This window comes from Aulonocara stuartgranti (genome assembly GCF_965226115.1).
Source record: "Aulonocara stuartgranti genome assembly, chromosome: 1".
NCBI classification, from domain to species: Eukaryota; Metazoa; Chordata; class Actinopteri; order Cichliformes; family Cichlidae; genus Aulonocara; species Aulonocara stuartgranti.
In genome coordinates, this window is record NC_138939.1 from 4,133,052 (window position 1) to 4,160,803 (window position 27,752).

Here is a 27,752-nt window from a genome sequence, read left to right on the forward strand (position 1 = left end):
GACAGCTATCGCTTCATCTCTTCAGCTGAAGGTCCTGAAACTGCTTGTGCTGGTTTATAGTGACAAGTATAAATGTGTGCTGTGCCGAGTAGGTCAGCGAGCAGCCTCTGATCAGAATGACCTTAAGAGAAGAGATGAAAATGAAGAAACTGATAACGGCTAAATTGATCAGTATATGCCAACTATAAATAATGTGTATATGAGACATTGGCATCTATTTTGCATGAAAACAGGTTAGCTTGAAGGGCACTTGGGAATGAAATTCAGCTAACACCCCTTTTTGTCAGTTTTAAGGAACATGATCCCGGTCTAGAGTCTTCCACTGTCCATGCACGTCTAGCACGTCTTCACCAAGTGTCATGAATTTGGCTCAATTAGTTTTTGCGAGGTGTCAACATTAACTTTTCCCATATAGCAAACCTCGCACGCTGTCAGTTTGAGAAAGCCTGAAAGAAACTTGAATTAAAAAGTGAACTTTTGATGACAGGCAAAAATTAGGTCAGTGTGACAAAACCCGAGCAGAGCCAACAATCTAAATGGCAAAGAGTCATCTTCTGATAGGTGACGAAATCGAGTTATTGCTACAAATCTTTTCTTTGCTTGATAAAATGGCCGCTGCTATCAGCTGACAGTGAATGTCATTGCAGGTGAACAGAGGAAATTGCGCCTTGAAGTTGAGTAATTGAATTTGTAAAAGTCATCGTATTAGCCTGTGATGTGAAATGCAGATTCAAAGGGGGTTTCAATTTACAAAAAGGGTCGAACCGCAATGAAATTGCCACTATTACGGCTCCCGGACACACACAAAACACACACTGTGTCATTAACACAGCTTCCCATTTCATATTGCTCCTGGCATTACTGCACCTGCCTCGGAGGAAGTTGAGATGTGTGACTATAAACCTCAGATGGTATTTTGTTACTGAGGGACTGTGAAAATGGTCTTCACACTTTGGCTGGTAATTCTAATGTCTTTATGACACGACCTGTCAGAATTTCAATATCTTTTACAAAGCTGCTAGCAGTAAGAGGAGCGCCAGTGAAGCATCCTCATCCACTGAACAGTAGCTGTGGTGAAGGACATTAAACCAAAACACACACTATAAAGCATATTTTCAAGACCCCTGGGGCCACACTTGACAAAATACAGAGCTTTTATATGTATATGGTGTATGTAAATAGAGCAGGGAAGAAATACTGCAAAGCAAGGTGAAAATAACTGTGGAAAGAGAACACTTTGTGGATGTTTCAGGGTTTGTGCTAAATGGGTGAAGAGCAAAATAATAACAGAGCCCCAAGCAGCCTGAGGTTCTAGGATTCTTCCCCTAAAATCTTAAGCAGCAAGATAAAAATAATTCATCATGCACCACCATGGAGCAGGTAAATGTATCTCAAACATGTAGTCTCCTTGAGCTTTAAAAAAACAAAAAAAGACAGGCAATGAAACCGTCACTCACATTCACTCGCACATTAAAACCTAGTGGCAATTTGGATTTTCCCACAAGCTGCATGTCTTTGGATGGTGAGAGGAAGCCGGAGTATCCGGAGGGAACCCACACAAACACGGGGAGCACATGCAAATTCCACAGAGAAAGACCCCGGCCTGATGTTGGAATTGAACTCAGGACCTTCTTGCTGTGCGGCAACAGTGCTAACCACCGTGCCACCGTGCTGAGAAAACTCATATGAAACACATATTTGAAGGGCGGGGTGTTTGCACAAGTTCTTAATTCTTCTCTGTACATAATCTACATGTAGAAGACAAAAAATATTCTGCTTTTCCTTATTTTCTGTTATGTGTCTGCTTTTAAACATAGATAGTTTGAAAGTTTCCAAGAGTAAGGCATCTCTGTGAGGTAAAAACTGTTAAACTTAAACTGCAAGCCAGATATCCTTAGACAGCTCTGTCGGTCAGCACAGAAGCCCCACCCACTTCCAGTTCCAACCTCCTCTTTTCTAGCTGAAGCCTATCAGAAGAAAGGGGAGGGGCAAGATGAATAAACCATTTTGCTCAGACAGAAGATGAACTGAGGGGCTGCAAGACGGCCCAGTGTAGGACAAATAAGGATTGCTTTTGAAGGATGAATCATGTAGCAGTTTTCAAAAATACAAATATGGAGTTGGAAACAAGCAGTTGTTAAAAGAATATTCAACATTAATGATCGAATGAAAACTACAAACAGTCCAGTTATCAAACCTTTTTGGTTGTCAATGACAAAGTTGCCCTCCTCATTTCCTGTGGTGATCTTATACGTGATCCCATCACCATCGGGGTCCTTTGCCAGCACCGTAGCAACCAATGTGTTGGGGCCTGCGTCCTCTGAGACAAACGTCCGATATCTGATAAAACACACAAAAACAAGAGCACAATAAGCACCTCAACTACACACATGGTGAAAATGAGATACATTCAACAGCTGCATTGTCAATTTTCAAATCTATTTCATCTAGTCCATACAGGACCAGCAGTTCAATCCGCCACGTAGAACAAAACAGCTCATAAGGAAGCTCGTAAAAAATATTGACTCATATGAATTGTAACTGTGTCACACACGGTCTGTATTATCAACCAAATGCACCACCTTCTCTACATATCATAGATCTCTTATTGTATTTGCAATTTAGTTATGAAAATGATGAACCCTACTTGCCATAACTGCTGAGGAAACACTAAAAATCGCAGGTTTACTACATTGTTGTTTAAAGAATGGAGACAAAATTAGAGCAACAATTGGAAGAATGTGAAGTTAAGGAAAAAGTGCATTTTCCATTTTTTCCCCAAAACATTTTGTCTATATTCGACTGTATAATAAGCAAAAATGGCTCATTCCTCCTGCCTGGCATTACGTCATCATGTGTTGCCTACTGTCACCAAAGAGAGCTTCATCACATGTTTACAGCTACATCCATAAAGGGCCTGACTGTGTAAGTGGTTCTCAGTTTTAAGTCAGCAGTAATAACAGTGGAACATATCTGGAGCCACTCTCAAACACAGTGAATCAACAACATGTAACAGAGGTGTGTTAAAGGCCACTTGTTTAATGAGAGAAATCTATTTTCTGAATGCAGCTTTGCACATTCATACCAGATAGTTAATTGATTCCTCCTTGAGCCCCAGGTGTTAATCAGTCCCTGAGCAGATGCAAATATGTAAGCCAGCAGATTCCTGAGCAGCAGCATACAGGGGAGGAGAAATAACTCAGAAATTCACTTTTAGATGCAATTCGCATAAAAAAAAGAATCGTATAGCAACTTACATATAGAAAGTAATCTTATGATTATTCCTACAATAAAACAAGACTGAGCAGGCATGAGTAGCTGTCAGCACAGTACTCACAAATTCTTCAACACTCCAGAGGACACTCGTGACTGAACACTAATCAAATTTCAAAGGTCTGCACGTCTGTCGCTCAAGGGAAATGGCAAAGAAGAGATTCTTGCAGAGGTGAAGGGTAAACATCACCTTAGACAGAAATGCTTTCACAGTTCTGCTTAAAGCTTTTAAACATTTAAGGGTGCATCCCTTGTAAGCAAGTGTGCATATCTAACCATGAGGTCAAAGACAAAGGCCTCATCTAACATATCAATTAATATCATACAGGGATGCGATTAAGGGAAAAACTCAAAAAAGGGTCTCTCTTTTACAAATACTGTGCCTTTGCTGTGGCACTTCAGAATCTGGCCTAGACACATCCCATTTGCATGATTAATCCCTGAGATGTTGAAAACTCTCCTAGAGTCCATCTCTACTGCACATCTGTATAAGCTACCTCCCTGACCTGCATGTTAGGGCCAACACCTAAGCTATGAAGTCCAAAGAACTCTATTTACACGTCCGTGACAAACTGAGGCAAAACACAGATCAGTGCAATAGTATGAGACCATCTCTATAGCTCAGAGTGTTCTCAAGAACACTCTGGTCTCAATAATTGTGAAATGGAAAAAACACCAGGACTCTACAGAGATGGCCATCTGGCCAAACAGACCTTGCTGGAAGGATAACCGTCTCAGTAGCACTCCATCACTCGGGCCTTTGTGGTGAAGCAGCTAGACGGAAGCCACTCTGCGTTAAAGCCACTTGACAGACTGTGTGGAGTTTCCGAATGAATTTAAAGGACTCTGAACACAATAGAAATGATTCTCTGGTCTGATGAATCAAAAACTTTTTGGGCTTGGTGTCTGGCTGATAATGTCTTTACTGTGAAAAGTGGTATGACATCGTAGCGGTGCTTCTCTTGGACACAGTCACTGAAAAGGCAAAAAAATCTGCTTTATAGTGCACGTGATGACTGCCCCAGACCGCTCATCCCCACAAAGGAGCAATCCTTTTAAGGAAACACTGATGCAAGTCAAGGCATTTAAATCAGTTTAAAGCGTATATTTACATGTGCATGTATAAGTTATTAATTTGATGTGATGTATATTTGCTATCAGGCTTCACATACCAAGCTCAGTGCAGCTTTTTGCTATGAAATTCTGCTTCAGTTTTTATCTTTGTAGCTTTGTGTAACACTGTGAACTTCAGCTTTGAACTCTTCTATGGCCTTGCTCATACATCTCTAAACCACTCATGTGCTTGAAAGCAAAACTTTTCTTTAAAGGTTGACCCTTTCAACTTGTTAAGATGAAACTGACCCTCTACATTCTTTAAACATATTTCAGCTGCCTTTATGTAAATAGCTGATCATTACATAATGCATGCCACCTTCTCTGGATGGTTAGTGCTACATAAAGAACTGCCTTGGCATCAAGACTAGAAACATCTGAATAAATAAAACTGCAAATATTTAATGGAAGACCTCATGATTACTATAAAAATTAACCATACTGGTGGTTAAATGACGACGATGAGTCTCAAGTAGGGCTGCTCGATTATGGCAAAAATGATAATCACGATTATTTTCACTGAAATTGAGATCACGATTATTTGACGATATTTATTTAACCCTTTAAGACCTACCATAGAACCAAGTCCGCCAGAGCTTATATTATTTTTTTTACATGCTGTAGTGCCATTTGTGGGAGCATTTCAAGTTGCTATACATCAATACAACTGTTATAGCCCATATTTTAATAATATGTATGCATTAAGTCCATAGTAATTACATAAATTGCAAAAAAGTGCAATAAACTACAAAAAAAATTGAAAATCGCTTTTGTTTTGTTTACATATATTTCTACTTGGAGAAATTTAAGAGGTTTATCCCTCAAAACTTTAAATACAATAAAGTTGCAAAAAATAGTTTCCCACCACAGAAAATTTATTTTGAGTGTCTTCATAGTTTTATTTTGGAGATACAGCAATTTTTATATACTGCAGGAAAAACAAAAAACAATCCTATGATGCAAATTTGCAAAGAAAACAGCAGGTGCATCATTTCACTGTGGGAAGTGTTACGAACAGCTGATAGGAACGGCAAAGCGTGTTTCTGGAATATTATGTTTTTGTTCCTGCAAGCGCTTTTTATGCAATTTTTGCAAAGCTATATGTGGAACGAAACCGTGACCTAGGACAAGCTGATGGCATCAGATGTAAGTACAACTCCTCCGGTTTCATATGCAAAACAAATTATTGCGCTAGCTTACACGGTTCAGGTTCTACAGGGATTTAAAAATAGTTACACAAAACGGAGCGTGCTGCTCTGACCGGCTTTAAAGGGTTAACAATGACTTTAAAAAAATAATATAAAATAGTGTGCAACACCACTGAAGTTTTTTTTTTAAACTCTCTTTTCAACCAACTGCAGTCACTCTCCTCTTCAAATAACTTCTGCTTAGCTTTCCGAGCTTCCCTCGGGTCCTCTTAATCAGCGGTCTCCACCCTTTTTTGCGCCACGGACGGTTTATGCCCGACAATATTTTCACAGACGGCCTTTAAGGTATCGCGGATAAATGAGGGAGGGGCTAATAATCGGCTCAGTCATTTTTAATGATCGTTGAAAGCCCAGATCGTAATCGTGATTAAAATTCGATTAATTGAGCAGCCCTAGTCTCAAGCAAATTTTTAAAGATGAGTTACATTTTTCACAATGTGAGTTTACAGGCTTGGCAGCTTGCTGAACTCAGATTAAAACAATACAATAAAAATTAAAATGGGAGAAATATGCACTTTTCATTTAACTGACTAGAAATAATAGTGATAATTAAAAAAATCATAATCTCAGCCTTTAATCTGTCTGAAAATCGCAGCCTGTAATGTGTGAAAAACCTGACAAAGTACTTGGTTGTTGAGTTTTACTGGTGTTCTGACATGCAGACAGTTTTATTTTAGTTGTTTGAGTATTTTCAGATATTAATTTGTGTGACTTCTGTCACAACCAAAATACCAACATGGTATTTGGAAATCCAGATGGTGTGATTTTCATACAGACACTTCTCTTTCTAGGAAAGGAAAGATGAGATGCAGTATTTGCAAACAGCTTCATCCGTGTTCATCCTGTTTGTCTACAACTTGCAAATACAGAGCACAGCAGCATTTCCAAGTTGCGTCTTAGAAGAGTAACGTTTAAACTGGATCTCCATTCATCCGGTTGTGTCAGCTGCAGAATCAGCTATCTACAGGTCTTCAGAGAATCTATGAAAGAAGACGAGTGTTCCTAGCAAATTATTTCCTATTCAGCTAAACAGAAATATTCAGAAACAATATGGGCGTAGCCTTGTTTTGTTGCAGGTTAACACACACATGCTAAGGTGACTGGGTTATATGCCAGTCATATTAAAATACAACCATATTTTCATTTTCTAGAACTTCAAGATTACTAAAAAGCCACTCTGGCTTTACAAGATGCCATCTGTCCCACTTTCACGCAGCTGCTGTACACCTCAGGGAATTAGTCAAGGGTCTGTTTTAGCTCCAGTGTAGCATAGACTGTCTGGGCTGCAGATCCAGCTAGTGACAGGTTGCTGTGCAGCAGAAAGGTTAAATAGCATTATGATTTAGTAGTTTTATTGTTGCACTTGATTAATGTCGTCCAACCAGTTGCAGTTGCTAATTGTGCGGTGGCTCTGACAAAACAGTAGAGCTGCATGTGTGCAAAAGAGAGGCGAGAGGAGGGAGATGGGCACTGTGACATGCATCAAATGATATTTACTCATATGTAGCAATGGATGTTTAAAGTTACCTTAATTAGTGGGCATTAGTGGACAACAAGTAAAACAATATAAAGTCACAATTTAAGTCTGACGCCATTTAAATTGATTTTTTACAAGTTGCCCAAAATGAGCAAAATGATTGCTTAATCAAACGTATTAGCTTGCATTAGCTAACTTACTGTAACAGCTAGAGCTTGTCTCTTAAAGAAGTCCATACACCTGGCCAACTTAAAGTTAGTGAGTGAACTGGTGGACCCTTGTTTTAGGAAGGTATGAAATAATAGCATCCCAGACTACCTGCAGCACAAAAAATGACATTACGTCACATTGTGAAGTCCTTTCATATATTATTTACTCACTCGGGATATTTGACATACACTTTTCCCCACAGGGCACCATCTCTGCCAGAAAGGAGCAGACTAAGGAGAAGTCCTTATCACCACAGACTGCTAACCAACAGCTACTGCCTCATCTGTGTGTGCACTTAAAGGCAAGACTCAAAGATCTGCTATTTCTGCTGTCATTCATCAATGACTCATTGCCTGCCCACATGAGTGTGCACATTCAAAATGCAGGTCTAGTAACTGTGACAGGCTGATTTAAAAATATATCCGCCTGTCACTCTAGTGGTGGACTATTTATTTTTCACTGAAAACAAGGTACTTTTATTTGGAGATGAACACTGATCATATTCTGTCAGTGCAGTCTTTCTGCCTCTGTTGGACTAGTTCTGCCTGGGGAGATGTCTGATGTGCCACTCATTTGCTCGTTTGTAAAGTGTTGTTGCAGCTTCTGAGTAATTTCAGCTCATACTCTACAAGCCGTGCACTTCCCTACAGATCAATACCCAAGTCAGGTAAGGGGAGATGCTGTGCTTTGTTTCTTTATTATGCAGTCTCTAAGAGCACATAGGCCACATTGATCAACTGGCTTACACTTGTGGTCTAAGGAAGCTATTTGAAAGATCATTAGATAATTGCTTGTATTTATCTCACCTGAAAGCCGGAAAGAACTGAGGCCTACTTGTGCAATTCTGTCTGCAATTGGATGTCAAAATTACAGCTGATGTCTGTGCAGCTGAATTTATGCATGACTCCTTCACAGAGTCTAGTAAACCTCTTTTGTCCCTACATGAACTCGACTTCTGCATTTCAGATACAGACAGAGTAACCATTATGGATTCAAATGTAGGCAGCTTACAATCAGGTTTATGATTACAACAAGGCCGAAATGGTTACATTAGCTGATGTCGGTGTGTATTTGACAGCACAGCACATCAGCTTTTTGAAACTTCAACCATCTGTGGCTACATTTCCATAGAGCCAACCTTCCAATTGCAATCAGTTTAAAAGCACTAACAAAACAAGAATACTCTATAAATACATCTAAATTAGAATAAAGTAGACCAAATGATTTTGGAGGAATTAAATAATCATTTGGATTAGAAGAAAAACAATGTAAACAACTGTGCAAATCTTCAATTCGGCAACATTTCTTTTCATGCTAAGAAGTTAGTATTAGTACAGACAAACAGGAGTACATTTCTTGCCTTAAAAAAAAGCACTGAACTATTCCTTTGTGGAGAGTGTTTAAAGGAAAACCAAAGGATTTTATTGTTTCTAGTGCAAAACTGAATATGTTTATAGGGTTCAACCTTTATTGAGAAGAGATTAAGTGACTTTTAAACTTTGTCACTTATCATCTTGCAAATGGAACTTGAGAAAGTAATCTCAGGAGTAAGTTTATTCAGTAGTTATTTCTTAGCTTTTGATGATTATTTTACATATATTGAAAACTTGTACAGAGGTTTTTGATGAGACAGTGATCATCACTAAACAATGCATATCCCTTTCCTCCTGGACAGGATTAAAGAATGACCTATATGTACATTGCGAGCCATTAAAGTTAATATATTGAGCTAAGAATGATGTAAAGTTCATAAATACATATAGAAGTAATATTCCACTGTTATGGCAATTTCTGAGTTTTCTTTTCAGGACAAATTCTAAGCTGATCTTTGGTGACACTTAAATCAGTCTAACCCTAAACGCTTTCAAGCAGATGCTCGTCCACTGCATGAACAACTGCCTCTGTGAGTGTTGTAAAAAATATAGGGCAGAGAAAGGAGAGGCCAGATCACTGCGAGGGAATCCAAAGAGAAGCAGTTATACTACAATAAGATGCATTTTGCAATCATGCTGGGGCTCTACCACAACTCTAATTTGGCCCAATCGATGTTTCAATTAAATGAAAAAGGCCTCACACACACACCGACACACTAATTACTTTTTAAACTTTTTGTTTTACAATGTGGTTTGTTTTTATTGTGTTGATCTGGGGAGAATAGTTGGCGTCCCTTAGGCTGATGCCTGATGTCACTTGTGTAAATTAATTACAGAATTTAATTATAAAATTTTATTTTAGTTTATCCAGATAAATCGTAGATGAAGAAAGGAAGGGGGACATGGGGATAATGGAGAGTTTGTGTGTGTGTGTGTGTGCGCGCTGATCCCTCCAACTGCTGCTTACTGTGTGTTTATTTAGCCCACTGTATAAATTCCCATTCATCTGTACGTAATTATATTAATAACCACTCTGTCATACTGCTGTATAGAAATGCAAAGATGAGCAGAGCTGATACCTGAGTTCTGACAGCAACAAAAAAAGCTGATTTCCAGTCAGAACCTCAGAGGAAAGCAGTGTTGAATGCATGGCTGATGGTCTGTTGCAATCCTACTGGGTTTGTAATAACATGATGTAAGCAGGATCTCCAACTGCTGATACAAAGATTCTGTTTTTTAATAAATATAAAAGTGGTGGATTAGAAATGGGAATATGTTGTATTAATATTCCTCACATTTGCTGTGTTGTGGTCCAGTGTTTGAAAGCACACTTAGCTCCATTCTTACTACATTTTAGAGTCAGGGGGGAAAAACAGTGATGAAAGGCAACTGTGAAAATGTAATGCATAGGTATAATTACAGGGGGACTTTTACTTTTAAAAAAGATACCTGATATCAAAGCCTACTTACACTGGTGACTGACAATGATCTGAAACCTGTTTAAGTGATTTCCTGGTACCCCACATGCTTTAGGGGCATATTCAGATCTCTCAGCTTGATAAGCTGATTTTGAATCTGAAAGTAGAAATGTTTATACCCATTCAGTTAGATATATCTTGCTAGTAATGGGATAGAAACTACATTTGCTTTATGAACTGCCTTAATTATTCATGGCATAGAGTCAGTGAGGTATTGAAAACATTCATCAGAGATTTTGGTAGCGTCACATAGTTAATGTAGAATTGCTGGCTACACATCCACGATGTGAATCTCCTGTTCCAACACATCCTAAAAGGTGCTCTATTGGATTGAGATCTGGTGACTGTGGAGGCCATTTGAACACAATGAGATCTGAGACATGGTATGTTACCCTGCTTCAAGGAGACATTTACATTTTCTTCATAAACAGGAGGTAGACATGGCCAGCAACTTTTTTGACTTTTCTTGCCTTGATGCCAGGTCTCTCTTGGAAATGAGGTTTTTAATCTCAATAGGATTTTTACCTGGATAAATAAAGGAATAAAACATTACTCTTTTGGGCTCTTAACATATTAAGAGCCCAAAAGTGTCACCACTGGGTAATGGATCCATGATGTCAATCAATCAATCAAAGCTTTATTCGTCACATGCAGGTTGCCCTGAAGTGAAATGGGACCCCCCCGACCTTACACATATAGCACAAACATTACATGGGGATACAGGTCATCTTGTTTACATAAAATTCTGACCCTACCATCTAAATCAAGACTCATCAGTTCATCATTATTCTCTGACCTCTGGCATCAACAGCGAATTTTCACCTAAGGAACTGCCGCTCACCAGATGCTTTCTGTTTTTCATTCTCTCTAATCCCAAGAGATGACTGTGTGGGAAAATCCCAGCAGATCAGCAGTTTCTGAAATAATCAGACTAGCCTGTTTTTGGCACCACTTAAATCACCTTTCTTCTCCATTCTGATGCTCAGTTTGAACTTCCTTAATAAAGTGGTTGATGAGCGTATATTTGTTCTATTGCAAATAGTCCCTTTCTGAGTGCTTTCCTCGACATGTTTTATTCAATTCAATTTTATTTATACATTTTATTGTCTTTTCATTATTTTGAAATGAGCATGACTAAGTAACAAAAAGATGAGGGAAAGAATAACATTACTACGTATAGGATTTAATCATGAATTGCTGTTATTTTAAATACAGAATTCCCACTGGATGCTTAAACAGCAAAAACAATGTGTCTTCATGTTGACCTTCACAGTAACACTTTATTTCATACAACCTACAGTGAATGTCTGCTTTAAATTCAACATGACCTCAACTCCACGGAAGCACTGTTCTTGCTCTGTGGAGACTCTATCATCATTTCTACTAATTCAATAGGGGAAATCAAAAGGCAGAATGAGAAATAAGTTTGTATAAGAGAAATCTAATTTGGAGGGAGAAATCTCCCAGAACAATAACAGGTGACGCTTGAGCAGAAGCACCAGAGAGACACATCAATATATCATAACAAGAAAAAAACAGCAAGTTCATTTTAAAAAGGAGATAAATTAGCAGTATATCAGTTACTTGGTAAAATGGTAAATGGCCTGTATTTATATAGCGCTTTACTAGTCCCTAAGGACCCCAAAGCGCTTTACATATCCAGTCATCCACCCATTCACACACACATTCACACACTGGTGATGGCAGCTACATGTAGCCACAGCCACCCTGGGGCGCACTGACAGAGGCGAGGCTGCTGGACACTGGCACCACCGGGCCCTCTGACCACCACCAGTAGGCAACGGGTGAAGTGTCTTGCCCAAGGACACAACGACCGAGACTGTCCAAGCCGGGGCTCGAACCGGCAACCTTCCGATTACAAGGCGAACTCCCAACTCTTGAGCCACGATCGCCCTCATTACAGCAACTTTATATTAAGGGGAAATTACAACACTTTTTTCTGCTCTCCGTGTTATTGACTTTTTCTTAGATGTTTATCTCATCATTCAATAAAATTAACACGGTGAAAAAAAAAACTTTGCATACATCTCACACCCTTTCTGTTCACTCTCAGTTCTGTCTAATTATCTCTTTAGGAAATATAAAATGGTAGCAGCTTGCTCGCTTTTCATTCTTTGCTGAATGACTGTCTACTGTGTATGCGCATTGACTCATCACTTGGAACTTATGTGGAGGAGTTTTTAATCATGAGGGAAGTCTATGGGGAGTCTCTTTAGCACTTGGGACTCTATTAAGCAAATTTGCGTGTGGACATTGTGAGGACCGTCCACATGATCTCCTATTAGGGCTGTGCGATATGACCAAAATCTCATATCCCGATATAAGAATTCTATCGTCCGATAACGATATAAATCACAAAAATGTAACATTTTCTGTAAATTCTGTGAACCTCGGGCAGCTCGACTTGCGGGAAGTGTTTCCAGCTGCGCGTCATGTAGCTGGAGTCGAGCGTTTTAACCGATGCATGAAACGATACATTTTTAGACATAAGTTGTAACGGCCGCCGTTTTCTTTGTGAGCATTTATTACACGGCGTGCTGCGGGGAAAGGCCTGTTCTAACGTTTGAGTCTAAGGGTTGTTTTTTTTAGCACCTGGCGGCTCTTTTTTACTTCTCATCCGTAAATAATCTGCTCTTTCACGTGGTTCAGTTTATTTTGAAAAGTCTCAACAGGATCTTGAGCTTTATTGTGAAAGGTTTACGTGGAACATAAACAAGCGGACGCGCTATGGTGTTACCGTCATTGTTGCTAACCACAACACATAAAAACAGGCGCTTGTCCGTCTGTAGTGTGGTTATATAAAATATAAGAGAAAGAGAGAACTTTAAGAAATGAATTTAGCCACTACAGTGACCATCAAAACCATAAAAAATATTGCCATAAACAGCTTATTTTGCGACACCACGAAACAAACGATAGCGTAAAATGAAACGATAGATGTTTTTATATCGTCATCCGATATATATCATTATATCGAACAGCCCTATCTCCTATAGCCACAAATTACTCTTTTTTTGTTCAACCACTGGTGGTGTGTAATACATTCCATACATTCCCTAACCAATATGAAGTAAACAGTTCAATGCTGCAGAGTGTAATATAGTCCAAAAAGCAGAGGGTGCAGGGATAGGTTCAATGCAGACGAAGCAAGAGATACAGTACCAGCACACAAGACAATAAAATACAGACACCATGTGCTACAATTATGTCCTTGTGTTATGGCTCATTACCTGGCAGCCAACAGGTACCGGTATTGGCTTCTGTTTGGAGCAAGCTGTCACTACAGTGCACTCAATTTTTAAACTTTTATTTTCGCAGGAAGTCCTTCTGATGTAAACTCTCCTTTGCAAGAGGTAAAGCAGTGCCACATAAACATCTGCCAATCTACAAGTGTATCGGTAAGTGGGGAAATCAAGAAGGCTGAACAATGAGATACAAGCTAAAACTCAAACCATTTTTTGAATTAACATCTTAGACGTGTTAGCTGATTGATTGCTTGAACTAATCTCAACTACTTCAACTAAATCAGCTAGAAAAATATTTCTTTTTACAAGCGGCAACTTCTGGTGCCAAAAAGTGTTTCTCTATTAGCCAATTCAGGTTGGCTCCAAAGATCACCAACACTAGATTATCCTTCCAGGAGAATGAAAATTCACCCGAGCTAATTCAAGTTACTAAAGCAGAGTCAGTTACACCACAGCGGCAGTGTCTTTCAGAGCATTTTTAATGACATTTTGTGACTAAATATGATTTATTTAGCATTTAATTACACTGCCAGCCTTTCCACAAAGCCTCTGTTTTTCTTGAGTAAAATACTAGGTTTTAGTCATGTGGAGCTGATAACTTTCCACCGTCTCAGCCAAATATGCTCAATAAAATAAACTAAAGACTTCAAACTGAGTGGGTGACATGATAAAGCTGCAGCCACTTTTACATATAGAATATGTATATTAGGATCTTGAGGTCTAATATATAAACATGAAAAACATATCACATTCTTTTTAGTAAGTCAATAACAAAGATCAACACATTGTGTAATTAAGAAAAGAAATTCAAATAAATTCCACTTTTAAGTGGTCACATCATTTTTCGAGAGCTGCAACCTAGATTCATTATAAACTGGCAAAACGTGTTGAAATGAAAGCTCATTATCGCTTCCCTTTGACTCCAAGGATCAATATAAATAGGCCACATTTTCTGCCTGGATAATGATATATTTAATGACCCCTCTCTGTGTCGTGCTTTTTTTCCTTTCTGCTCAGCACATGTAACTAAACATACATGCACATTTTTCCTGCATGCACACAGGCAAATGAAACATAAGTAACAGAGGGAAAGTAAGCAATCTTATCAAAAGCATAATCCCACTAAACTGGCCCTACTGTATTTGTTTCATCAAACACATAACAGATGTCATCACGTGTGCACATTTAAGTGTATTTGTACCAGTGTGTTTGCCTGCATGGATGACTCTGGAGCTCTGTTCGTGCCTGAATGATGAATCATAGATTGTCAAGTACTCTTTTTAGGGCAGTTGTGACAGAGGGTTCAGGGTTACAGAGGAAGAACTGATGGATTATTTGGCTGTCGCTGACAGTAAGTCAATACAACCCAAAACACACACACACACACACACACACTAGTCCCTTTCCTCTATAAACAACATAAACACATGCATATCAGATGCACGATGGATGAATGCACTTTATAACCACATTAATCTGTCCATACAAAAACCTCACTTTCTTGGGACCTTCTCAATTACTAAACACACACATATATAGGCGCAAGCATACGCACACACAGAGTTAGGGTTCAGGACCTCCTGAGGGTGCTGGTGGGCATGGTTGATTGACCCTGCCTCACCAATCTGCCCAGCTCTCTGCCAGAAAAATCAACCAATTAAAAGATGCAGACACCACAGCAGCACGAGCGGGAGGGGGGAGTGTGCTAACAGCAGCTGTGATGCTGAACTGGGAAGCTCTCCGCTCACTCAACTTCTAAGAGAAGTAGTTCTGGTTGCCTTATTTACTTTGGTATCAGTGGACTGTGTGCACAAACAGAAACACCGGTGACAGATTTAATCTAAAATGACTTGATCACAGATGGCTTCAAATCAGCATGTTTAGGAATGTGCAATAGATATTTTTGCCAAAGAATTACTGCATATAGATCCATTTCTATTTGAAATCAGCAGGGAATTGTGGAGCTGAATCAATGCAACTCAACCATGAGAGGAGAGTTATTCAAAGAGACGTGTTGTAGATGTGGCCCTGATGGTGGATCAGTGCTGACTGAAAACCTCAGCCCACAGCTCTTTAGTTCACCTCATTTAATTCTACTTTGTACAGGTGTTACCAGTTTAACTGAATCTGAAGTGTAAATTCAAGTGTATCAGAGAAAGGAGGACAGGAATGCTTGCATTTAATTAAACCGAAAAAAGAAAACCTCAGATAACGGCCATATTTTTGTCTTGGCCCCAAGAGCTTCAACAGGTTTGTTTCTCATATTTTTAAAAAATGTAATTAAATGCATAATTGTTTAGAAATTGCTTGTTTTAAAGCCCCAGAGATATTCACGTTGGTGCCATAAAAAGAGGAAAAGTAAGAAAATATGTGCATTCGTGAGGATGGAACAAGGGAGCAAAGAGCAATTCAAACATCAAGCCTTTCCTACGTTCAATTCTTTGACTATTTATTTCAGCGCTAAATAAAATCCTCTGTTGAACAAGTTGCAGAAAGAAAATGCAGAGAAACTCTGTGCCCCTGTGCCAACAATACAACTGAAAATTCAATTGTATGCAGCACCTCAAAAGAGTGAATGGCAGCTTGCACCTAAAATATATGTGCAGCAGCCTACACTCAACAACTTAACCAAGAGACACTGCAGGAGATTGTTTGCCTTTGGCAATGTAGAAATGAGTACACAGCAAAGTTGGTCCTTCGGTATCTGCACCAAACATCATGCTGTCACCAGAAGACTGTCAGCCTCTCCTGCCTTCACCCTGACTGGCAGGCAGGCAGGAATCAGCCACAGAATAATATAGAGCTTATCTCTCTTTCTCTTAAACAATAAAGCACAAGTCTTACTTACATGTGTTGGGAGAACTCAGGTGCCTCATCGTTGACGTTTGCCATCCTAATCCGTACCGTAGTCGTGCCCGTACGAGGAACCTCCCCCTTGTCAATGGCCATGACTACAAACTCATACAGATGATTAGGTCTCTCATAGTCTAAAGGTCCCGCGGGGAAGATTGTTCCGTGAGGGGAAATAGTGAAGTCTGGACTCAGGGTGTAATAGGTCAGCTCTGCATTCTCTTCCGAGTCACAGTCATTGGCCGAAACTAAAGATGAGAACACAGAGATGGAGAATAGAAAAAACAGAGTTCAGAAGGACTAAACAAAGACGACAAAGGTTGGATTTACCACTGGTGATTTAGCTAGACTGACCGTACAGACTAGAAAACCAATTTGTTAAATATCCACAAGAGGAAAGGAGGGAAGCTGGATGGAAACTGTGTTTTCTTGCTTTCTCATTTTTTGTGACATATATTTATAACTTACATTTTCATGTATCTGCATATATGTTTGAGATTCAAGCAGCAGTAGTCAGTTGTTAATTTCTTCCTTTATACACAATAAAAATGAACAAGAAAGAAGATTTGTGTTTTTGTTCATTACCAGCAAGTGGTTAAAGTATCTTAATCATCTTAGTCGGTTTGTTTATGATCCTAAAAGGATTGTACTGCTACCTTCAGGTCTCTACAATGATATTCTCACTACCGGGTTCAGCTCAGGACTCTAGCTGGGCCACTGCAGGAACTTCACAGCATCTTCCCAAAGCTCCTCCTGTGTTTTCTTGTTGATATGCTTCAGGTCTTTAATTTGTTAAAATTAAATCTAGCTCCATTCTGAGACCCTGAAAAAGGTTTACTCAGGATTGCTCTATTTTTTCTGCAAGTTTTCAAGAAATACAACATAGCATATCAGCAGATGTCTGACTTTGTTCACCAGGTTTATTGAATTCAATAACCTTCAGAAGCAGGATGCATAAGATTTCATCTGTGATGTTTTATATATATATAACTGGATTATTTCAATATTTCATGTTTTAATTCATTAGTACAACACATAAAGAAAAAACTGCTGTGTGATTTAAAAGTTCTGCACTTCTATTGCTAATGGGAACAAAATACAGTGAATCACTTTGGAGATGTGCCCGAAACAACAAAATGTGGAAACCTTGAAAGGGCAGAAACACTTTCTGAATACACTATATATTCAAATGTAAAAATATGAGGACTTGCAGAAGATTTATTTCACAAATAAAAGTTGTACAAATCGAAAAGTTAAAAGATGAAGGCCTTTACTAAGTCTGTAGTATTAGTGTACACGTTTATAATGAAAGTTGTGCAGGAGGAGCAGGTGCTTGCATATGTTGCTATTGCCCCAAGTTTGTCTGTGCTGCCTTAAAAATAAAGACGGACATACTGCCTGCGTTGTCCTGTGGAAACCAACACAGAAAGTAACGTCACATCACTATGCTTTAGCTTTTTTCATGGTTTTTTTTGATGAAACTACTACTTATAACAAACTATCTTTAGCTAATGTACCATATTGAATGAAGTCGCCAGAGAAACTGTTTGTGCAGAACGAGTTCTCTAATTATTTAAAAGTTTGTTTCTGGTATTTCATCCAAACCATATGCACTTGATATCTCAATTCTCATGCTACACTATGTGTTCAAACTGACGCTTCCAGTGCCACAATTTTAAGCCACGGGAGTAAGCGTTATTTGCCCAGCATGCACTGAAAGGACTGTCATTTTGCAACATTTCTGCTTCCACATCACATATTGGGAATCCATGGAGCCAGGACTCGCCTGGCCACAAATTGACTGCCTTGCTAAAACTGAAAAGACCACCAGGGATTTGAATAAGCATATTTTACACTAACAAGAACATTCACCATCAAAAGCTCAATTCCCCAATTCACCTTACATTGCATTTGGCTCAAGGGCCCATACAGAAGTGCACACACACATGCGTGCGCACACACATATGCTCACATGAATAATAGATGCACACATACATAAAAACAATGCCACTGTTTGCTTCCACTAACAAACCATAATTCTTTATTGCTATAAAGCCTCGGGGAACTCTAACTAGCTTCAAATTAACAGTTTGAAGTGCGTTCAATTAACAAAATGCCTGCAAAACAAAGTATCTGGGTTCGTTAAGGAGGTATATAAACTTTGTCAGTGTTTATTTGCATGATTAGTTTCACTTCATTATTTCAGCAGAGACATTTCGTATGTGAGTACACGGGATTAGCTGAATTTTCAAAGTGCTGTGGTAATATTCAAAATGTTTGTGGGGCTGTGGCCTTCAATGTGTCCTTATGTTGAACTGAATGAAAAATATTTCAGTTCCATTAAAAAAATAAAATAAAAGCCACAAAACACAAATGGGAAATGTGATGCTTTGGTACAGTTAAAGTAAATTTAACAATGAGAGTACAATAGCCAGAGAAAATCAGCCATGAGGTTCCATTTACACCATCCTGTTTGTGTTTTTGGTTTTGCTATATTTTCCCATTAAGTTTGATATATTTGTCAATCATTTCAGTTTCATTTCATTACAAATGCACTATGACTTTGAAAGTGTAAAATCAAACTACCAAAGGCATTAATCTTGCTATCTGAGCAAAGTTTATGGATTCAGTTAAATGATGTCATACCACTAATATCACTAAGGCCACTGTTGAGAGAACGAGATTGAAGTCTGATGAAAGAAAATAATGGTCAAACGAGAAATCGCTTAATACATGAATGGGTCTTCGTATATACTTTCATTCTTATTACTTCACACACGCAGAAATAAATAATAAAATAAACATTACACAAAAATTGTAAATACCTAGAGATGAGTTTTCACTTACAGATGGCCCCATATAGATTTAACACTAAATGGATGATTGTGTCACATTTTAGCATAGTCAGTATTCATCATTAGTGGTTTCTTGTGTTTTGTTTTATGTCAGATTGATTTCTAGGAATAATCTTTGATACACAGCTGAATCAAGTGTGGAAAAAACCATTTCTGTCCAGACAAATTCTACAATTCTTCTTCTTCTTACTGTTGTTAATATGATCCCTTTTACCAAAATGTTAGTCTTTTATTTAGATTTTTCTACGCTTTACAAGTTGGATAAAAATAAATGTGTGTTTTTCCTGCACCTGGTTCTGTAGTGCAGTCTTCTGAAGAAAAACTGAAACACAGCTGTTTTGCTTTTTGAGCAGCCTCTCATTCAGTGATGATGGGTTGAAAATGAACTGCAACACTAGTAGCCAAACACATGTCACATATGAGTCAATATTTAATTTACTAAGTAGAGATTTCTATTCTTCAGGAAAACATTTAAGCATCTATTTATCAGTAAGTCCTCTGTAATCTTGAATCAGCATTGTTGCACTAGCATCGCTACACTGTTTAACAGGCCTCTATACATTCTTAGCTGCATCCCTCGTGTCTTTCTGGCATATTATGATTATGCAGTTGATTTCCAACTTGGCAAAGTACAGATTTGTCCACTCTCACGATGGAAATGATTATGGGATTACTAGCACATGATTTAGCAAAACGATGCTGGATGCCCATTTCTCCCTGCTCATTTAATTTATACTATGCCTTTTAACCCACTTAATTAAGTGAAGGGGGAAAAATGTCTTTATTTCAGGAAGTTGGGCTGCTCAGTCTTAGATGTACTCAGAAGTGGATTGGGTAAAATTAACTGTATTAATTATACCATGTATTGGGGCAATTTTGTTCATTATTTTGGGAAAGCTACAATTTGTACGACACATTTTTCACCCCACTAAATTTAGGCAGCAACAGTCTATTTTTACGACTGAAAATTGCACAGGTCACATAGATGGTTTGCTATATCATAATCCTGAAGCATTTTGAAATCACTGGAATCTCTGTGCAGAAATGTGATAACTGTTTTTGTGGGTTTTTTTCCCCACTCACGGAAATATTGACAAGTGTTCAAACAAGCATGGAAATGGGTGTGAACACAGCAGCACAGCAGGAGGAAACTTCTCGCCTCCCTTGGTGCACCTGTTAATGGCAGCGAGCTAAGGGCCTGCTGCGTCTCTCCCACAGTGCGCACCTCACTCCCCCATTCACTCATTTACTTTCTCCATGTTCGCTAGAAATAAATAACATCTGCATGTTTAAAAGCATTAAAAATAAATAAATAAATAAAAACACTGTCTAAGTAATTCTCAAGCTCTGGTCCTGTGAGTTTCAGGATTCTGTACATTTTCTGAGCTGGACTGCATGTTTTCTACACCACTCTTCCATTTTCAGGGTTACAGCTCCCAGTGCTCCTACTGTATAATCACTGGGACCACTTTGGAAATCTTTCACATGTGCTCCAGTTGTTGCCTCAGCTATTTTCTTATGGGGCTCCTTCCCAACTGCCATAATATTTCATATAAAACTTGTGGTGATCTCAGGAAACTGGACAAGTGAATCAGACAAGGAGAAAGTCGCGTCCTCAAGAACCAGGAAAAAAAATTCAGCAATGATCTGACACAAGACCTACAAGATCAGAAAGGGTGCCAGGGGAAATGTGATTATCAAGAAGCCATTCTTAAGGAACTAAAGCAGGGAGGAAAGGCTGAAGTAGGCCAGGTTACACAAGAACTAGACTGAAAGTCAGTGATAACTTATCTAATGAAGCGAAGAATCTAAATCTGACATTTTTGGTTTAAAATGTCATCAATATGTACATGGAGGTCAGGTGAGAGGTACAGCAGTGAGTACAGCCATCTGTAAAACACAGTGGAGGCTGTGTCATGGTTTGGGGTTGCATTCCAGCCAGTGGTGTCGGAGATCTCAGCTGCATGTGGGTAAGTAAATTAATCTGAAGACCAAAGTTGGGATTGCATTTGTCAAAATGTATTTTTAACAATGACTCAACTTTTTATTAGCTTTTAAAATTATATTTACACTCATAAATCAGCAAATGGAACAGGATTCGTTGGGCTGGATATCAGCCGGGGAGTGGCAAAATTTAAAAATTGCCCATTGCCTCAAGATGACAAGTAAGCAACAGGTTAACAAATTAATATCATTATAACCATTGAGACTGCATTTCAGTAGGCTAGCTGGAAAACAGATTAAAGTTGTAATGGCTATATTATTGTTTTAGTTACATATAAAATTCAGCTTGCTTTCTCCAGGACAATGTTGCAAATTGAAGCATAGGAGCAAAATTTCCAAGCAATGTAAACAATTTTAACACCTCTTTTGTTTATTCAAACAAAAACCATGTTTGCTGTTAACTTTCACCTGAAAACAAGTAACTTTTCTCAGAATACGGCATGATTTTACAGGTCTTAGCTGTTCTTAGATGTTTAGAAAAAACACTAAAACACACACAGTCTTGTGTTTGTTTGTTTTTTTCTTTAATATCAATTCAATCCAAAGTCTTCCCGCCTGCATTCACAGCTAATGGACATTTCCAAAACGGTGTCATACCTACAGTCATTTTCACACAGTTCTTGTAAGCAATTAAAATATACTTGCATTTTCATTCTTGCCCTGTTTAAAGTTTACCTGTTCAAAAAGCTAAAGATTGATCTGTTTAGCGCTATAAACAAACAGATGTCTATAAGTTTTAATAAAAAAGCAACAATGTTTTAGAGGAGATAGTAAGAAACAGTCTCCGAGAGAAGACGGAAAAACTCTGTTGTCAGTTGTGTTGGCAGAGTAAAAGTGTCACTGTGACATACCCACAACAGTTGGCATCACCATTTCTTCACAAAGAGATGAAACATAAGCGTTCCCTTTGGGTTATTACAGGAACGGAGAGGCTGCAGCAGCTGCACTGATGAAAGTAGCAGTGATGCCGGTGCTGACAAGTACCTACTCTGTTTCCTGACCAGTCAAAATACATGAATGTTAAAGAAGCGCAGGCACTCTTGTTTTGTTCTGAAAGCCGCTACAGCAAAGCTTCTCAAACATTTGCATATCACAGCTCCCACAGAGGCACGTGTTTGCCCACTGAGCTGCACCTGGCTTAAATTTAACTGGTAACACAAGAAGTAAAACACGGATTGTTATTTTCTTCTTTCACTTTTTTTCTTTTAAAAGTCACCAAATACAGGCACACATAATAAAGGTCCTTGCAATTCTGAGAGTTTTACTTGGAAATATTTAATTCAGCCCAGTGAAAAAATGCACAAACACCATTTCAGGATTTCTTTAATAACATTAAAGATTAATAACATTGTGATTAGTGCATCAGAAATTACATAACCGGGAGCTGTTTATCAGTGAAGATGAATTAAAAAATAAGATGAACCTACTTCTGTAGGTCAGGGAAGGCAGTGCAATGTTAAATTTCCTTTGCATATAAGAAACTGATACAGAGTAGTAAGTTGAGCTTTAAATTAATAATGTGAATCTAAAAATAAAGAATGCACTCAGTGAAGCTGGTGGGTTATAAATGGTACTCAAACAGGTATTTTGAGACTTGTCTTACCTTGCAGCAGGGAGGTTGCTGTTGTCACAGTCTCTGGTACACCATCCTTGCTGTAAATCGACTGGAGGAACTCAGGAACGCAGTCGTTTTCATCAGTAATAACTACCCGTACCTGAGAGGGTGATGATGAGGGAAGAGGAAAAGAAGGAAAAAGAGGCTAAGATTAAATTAATTTATGTGTTCAAATTGTTTCTGAACATTTAAACAGTCAATAACACATTTTAAAGAAATGAAACAGTTCTTCTTGTTTTTATTTCTTGTACAGAATTCCCCGTTTTACTCACGACTGGTCATATGTAACAAATGCTTATGCTCCTGTAAGCTCTTTTGTTCATAACTGAACAAAAAAAAAAGAAAAGAAAAAGAATGCCTTGCACATCTTACATCTTCTCTAGTAGGCATCAGGCCAGTAAAATGTGTGTGGCATGTTAAATACTCTCAGGGAAAAAGTACAAGTCAAGTCCTAAAGCAAGTTAGCATGTCCACATGAACTGGGTCAGACAGTTTGTTATTATTCGTGTATTTTCTGCTATTTATGTTGAAATTCCTTTCAAGCATTCTGGTAAAAAAAATTAATTCATGAAATACAAAATAATACAACATAATTAAAACAATGAAGCATTTGCATTTCTAATCTCAGACTGCTTCTGTCTATGAACATGTAAAAGCTGCTCAGCCAATCAGCAGAAATGCTGCAGATTCAAAGTCATACTGGCACAGTGTCATGAAAATTTGAAATCTGGGATTACTACTTCAGGCGCTGTCCAAAATTGGTTTTCTTTGCATTCAGAGTCATTTTCATGTGTGAGTGACCCAAATTAACCCCATCTCCAACCAAAAGGAAGCTTCATCTCAACCTCCTCCAAATCCATGCCCTGACCCTGATTCCTGTGGTTTATTGACCTCGCCACAGGGAAGAAGCTGCAAGTGAACTAGCGTTGTGGTCCCTCTTGTTGGTCAGTGGAGAGCGGAACCCCGTGGAGCTTCTTGTAAGCACTGAGCAAACAAATGAGTAGTGTGCAAGGATGAATTTATTTAGCGTGAGCATGAAGGCGTTTGCCTTGCTAAGACACTGTAATACTGCTCAGTTCGTTTGGGATATAAAGGCAAACAAAGCATCTCCTTCCAGATGTTGACTGCCTGCTTCAAGTCCAAGAGCAATAAATAGACATGGGCTGGCAGGCAAGCCTCTGACCCTCAGTCCCTCTTGTGTTTTTTCCCCAAACAAAGCTGTACGTATACACACTCACCCTACAGACACAATCGCATACACACAGTGAGTGCTTTGTAAATACCACTGGTATTAAGTCCTGGTAGGTAAGATGAAATTCTGTAATATCAGTTAATTCTTCAGCAAAGATCAGCCACAAAGCAATGAACAACAAAATAAAATCTGCCCATGTCAACTCCCTGAGGTGATTTGTGCGCATTTGCCAATAACTGTCAACCTTTTTTTTGGGTGTTTCGATGTGTGCGTTTGCATGTCCTAATGAGCAAATCTATGCCCTAGCTGGACAGGAAATAGGCAGGATATACAATGGTAGAGTATGTGTGCATACAAGGCTGAGGAAAGGCAAGATTGAATGAGAAGAGAGAGGAAGTCAGCTGTAATAAAGCAAGATGGGCTCAAACGCACGCATACAGGAATGTGCACACACTTGGGAAGCTGCAGGCAGGTCTCAGGCTGGTTAGGTAACTAATGGTGCCGATGAGCTATCACTCCTGCAGGGAGAAACTTGGAAACTACCTGCAAATTAAAGTCATGCTCAGTGACTCCAGTGCACAAAAATACGGCACGTCTGTTTCTTATTTTGATAGAGGGCGGCAGATTTCTGAAAAGTAGAATAAAATCAAAAGCAGAAAAGAGGTGCGTTATTTGGCAGTCCTCTATGGAAAACAAATTAATAGGTGATTTTTTTTAACCTGCTACTGGGAAACAGTGTCACAGAAAAAGAAAAAAAAGAACAACTTCCATCATAAAGTTCTATACTTTATACACATGAAATTTTTTGACTAACAGATGCCTTTCTGTGGATAAGTATTTGAGTTGCTAGGCACTATTTTTGCAAGTACAACACATGTCTGCAATCTCAGGACAGCTTCATACTTGTCTAAACTCAAACAGAAGGCTTACAACCAAAATGCCATCAGAATATGTTTATTTTGGCATGGTCACAAGTAGCCGTATGCCATTCGATTGGTTACTTATCTCAAGAGAACATGTCTTAATTAATGCAAAATCCAATATGGGCCTTCCCGAGGCAGATGGCAGGGAGAAAGAGCAAGAGTATATTATGAACCTCTAAAATTGACATGCTGCAGATGAATCCAGTGAGCTGGAGTTTATCACTGAGACCATGACAGCCACTGCATGGTGACGCTCGTGATAAACTTTGGTTAGTTTTTGTCTGCATCTCTGTGATAAACTAAATAAACAGAAACATAGTGACAGGTTAGTGAAAATATTTTGATTACATGTTCCACTATAATAAAAAGTGACAGTTACATTTAGCAGTCTGTAACACAAACCCTGAACTCGCCCTGAAACCGTTTGTCTGCCCTTTGCCATTTTAGCTGTTTTCACTTTTTTTCCCCTTTCCACATGAGTGCATCCTTTGAAGATGCTGACTGCTGCATGTTTGCCAGTGTGGGGAGAGTCACTGTGGTATCACATCCAGGCATGCATTCAATGTCAACAGCAAATTCCTCTCTTGTGCAGCACTTGACAAAAATGAGCACATGAACATATGTGGTGTGATATGTGGTATACTACAATATACCCGAGTTTAACCGTATGTAAACAGATAAACAGGGGTTTATGGTGGCAGCCAGCATTTCATCCCCCCTCAGAATGTACAAAACATCCACTCCAGTGTTGGATCAAAAATAATTGGCTTGTAATTGACAGCCGCGATCACTAGATAGTGTTTGCATAACTTCATTTTATAACTCTGGAACTTTTGATAAGTTTTAAAAAAAATAATTCTGACAGCTACTGTCAGCCAACAGTCAGCCACTCAGAGCCCCGCCTAGCTTCGCTCTAAACATGCCCCCTTCATTTAATTGCACGGTGTCACCAAGAGATGGCGCGTTCTTCAAAAAAAAAACCTTTGAATCGGATAGTTAGCAAAAGAAGAGCTATTATTGCAAGAGCTTTACTTTATAATATAATATATAATATATAGTTTTTCAATAATAGGCTATTTTCATACATTAGATAACCTATTGGATCTGGGGGGAGGGGGGGGTGGCAAGAAATTTGTTCTTGCGATGAAAAAAGTTCCTTCAGCAAATTCCTGGATCCAGATTTGGATTAAGTCAAGCCCCATAAGCTATAAACAAATGATAATTTCACTACAAAAGCTCCAGATCCTTTAAAAAGAAGAAAATATAACGACAAAGTCCTCATGTAGTGGCCTTCAAAAGTACTTGCTGTCTTTTAATCTTAAATTCAAATACCTTAAGTAGCAAAAGCAGAATTTTTTCTATACTGTTAACATGCTTTTGAAGAGCTTTTTAACGGAGCCAGACAGAAACTATGCTTTGTGTGATAAATGGTGAACATAATGCCGGTGATGTGCCCACATTTGATTCAATTTCCGTTTTAACCCTTTAAAGCCGGTTGGCGCAGACACGCTCCATTTTGCGTAACTATTTTTAAATCCCGGTAGCACTGCAACCATGTAAGCTAGCGCAATAATTTTTTTTGCATATGAAACCGGAGGAGTTGTACTTACATCTTATGCCATCAGCTTGTCCTAAGTCACAGTTTCCTTCCACATATAACTTTACAAAAACTGCATAAAAAGCAGCAACAAAAACATAATATTCCAGAAACACGCTTTGCCGGTCCGATCAGCTGTTTGTAACACTTCCTACTTCCATCAGCGTGAACTATCACATGTCCGGCATGACCTGCCCGAAACCGGAAGTGACGTCATTTTGCAGAAATGTAGTTTTTTTGGCCTCATGAGCCTATACTGGTGTTTTTAAAAGTTATCTTTGACTTTATGACTTTCTGTGTCGTTTCTGGGATGCTGAGGACTCATATTGCACTGCTGGAAATATTTTATTTTGATGCATATGCTGTTATTTTGCAAATTTGCACTATAATATATTTTTTTGTTTTTCCTGCAGTATATGAAAATTGGTATATCTCAAAAATAAAACTATGAAGACACTTAAAATAAATTTCCTTTGGTGGGAAACTAGTTTGTGCAACTTTTTTGTATTTACAGTTTTGAGGGATAAGCCTCTTAAATTTCTCTAACTAGAAATATATGTTAAAAAAACAAAAACGATTTTCAATTTTTTTTGTAGTTTATTGCACTTTTTTGCAATTTATGTAATTACTATGCACTTAATGCAGACATATTATTAAAAGTTGGGCTATAATGGTTGTATTGATGTATAGCAACTTGAAATGCTCCAAAAAATGGCTCCACAGCATGTAAAAATATAATATAAGCTCTGGCGGACTTGGTTCTATGGTAGGTCTTAAAGGGTTAAACTGCAGAGACAAAGAAGCGGCTGTTGCAGCGTCTAGAAGGCGAAGGCTTTTGAGTGCTGATCAAACTGAACACAGGGAGAGCTCTTGGGCAGACGTGGGGCTAAGAAGGCTGCGGTACAATACAAAACTACCTGCCATTTTCTTCCCTTTTTTCTTTCCAACTGTATTTTTCTTCTCGATAAAAATCCTCTCATCTTCACCCATTGTTTTTCCTCGCTCTCCTTCTCCACACAGGCTTTTGTTGCTCTGTAGGCCAAAGAGGCCCAAAGTGGAGCAGTTTAGGACAGATTGGTTCAGCAGGACATCTTTTAGCCTGAGGCCAGAGTAATGATGGAAACCAGACCAGATGCATCAGCGCCTGCAGCGGTCAGCCGCTGTTTTGTCTCACTTCCTGACAACGTGAGGAAGTCATCGGGAATCCCAAAGCAGTCACTGCAGCCAGACAAATCTATTCGGGTTTTACAGGAAACAGTGTTCACAAAAACAGAGACATGTCTCTCAAGGTGAAGATAACTTTTTTGATAAATTCAGG

The 27,752-nt window shown here is 38.7% G+C and overlaps 1 protein-coding gene across 2 annotated transcripts in view; it reads right to left on the reverse strand.

Annotated features, from left to right (window-relative positions):
* Window positions 1-27,752, reverse strand: part of LOC309714747 (neural-cadherin) — a 335,326-nt gene that overhangs the window by 211,175 nt on the left and 96,399 nt on the right. For both annotated transcript variants that reach the window (XM_082547420.1, XM_082547421.1), the window contains exons 5-7: window positions 22,711-22,822; window positions 16,247-16,496; window positions 2,198-2,340 (exon numbers count right to left, since the gene is read on the reverse strand). In XM_082547420.1, coding sequence (XP_082403546.1) covers window positions 2,198-2,340; window positions 16,247-16,496; window positions 22,711-22,822 — 505 coding nt within the window. The remainder of the gene's footprint in view (window positions 1-2,197; window positions 2,341-16,246; window positions 16,497-22,710; window positions 22,823-27,752) is intronic.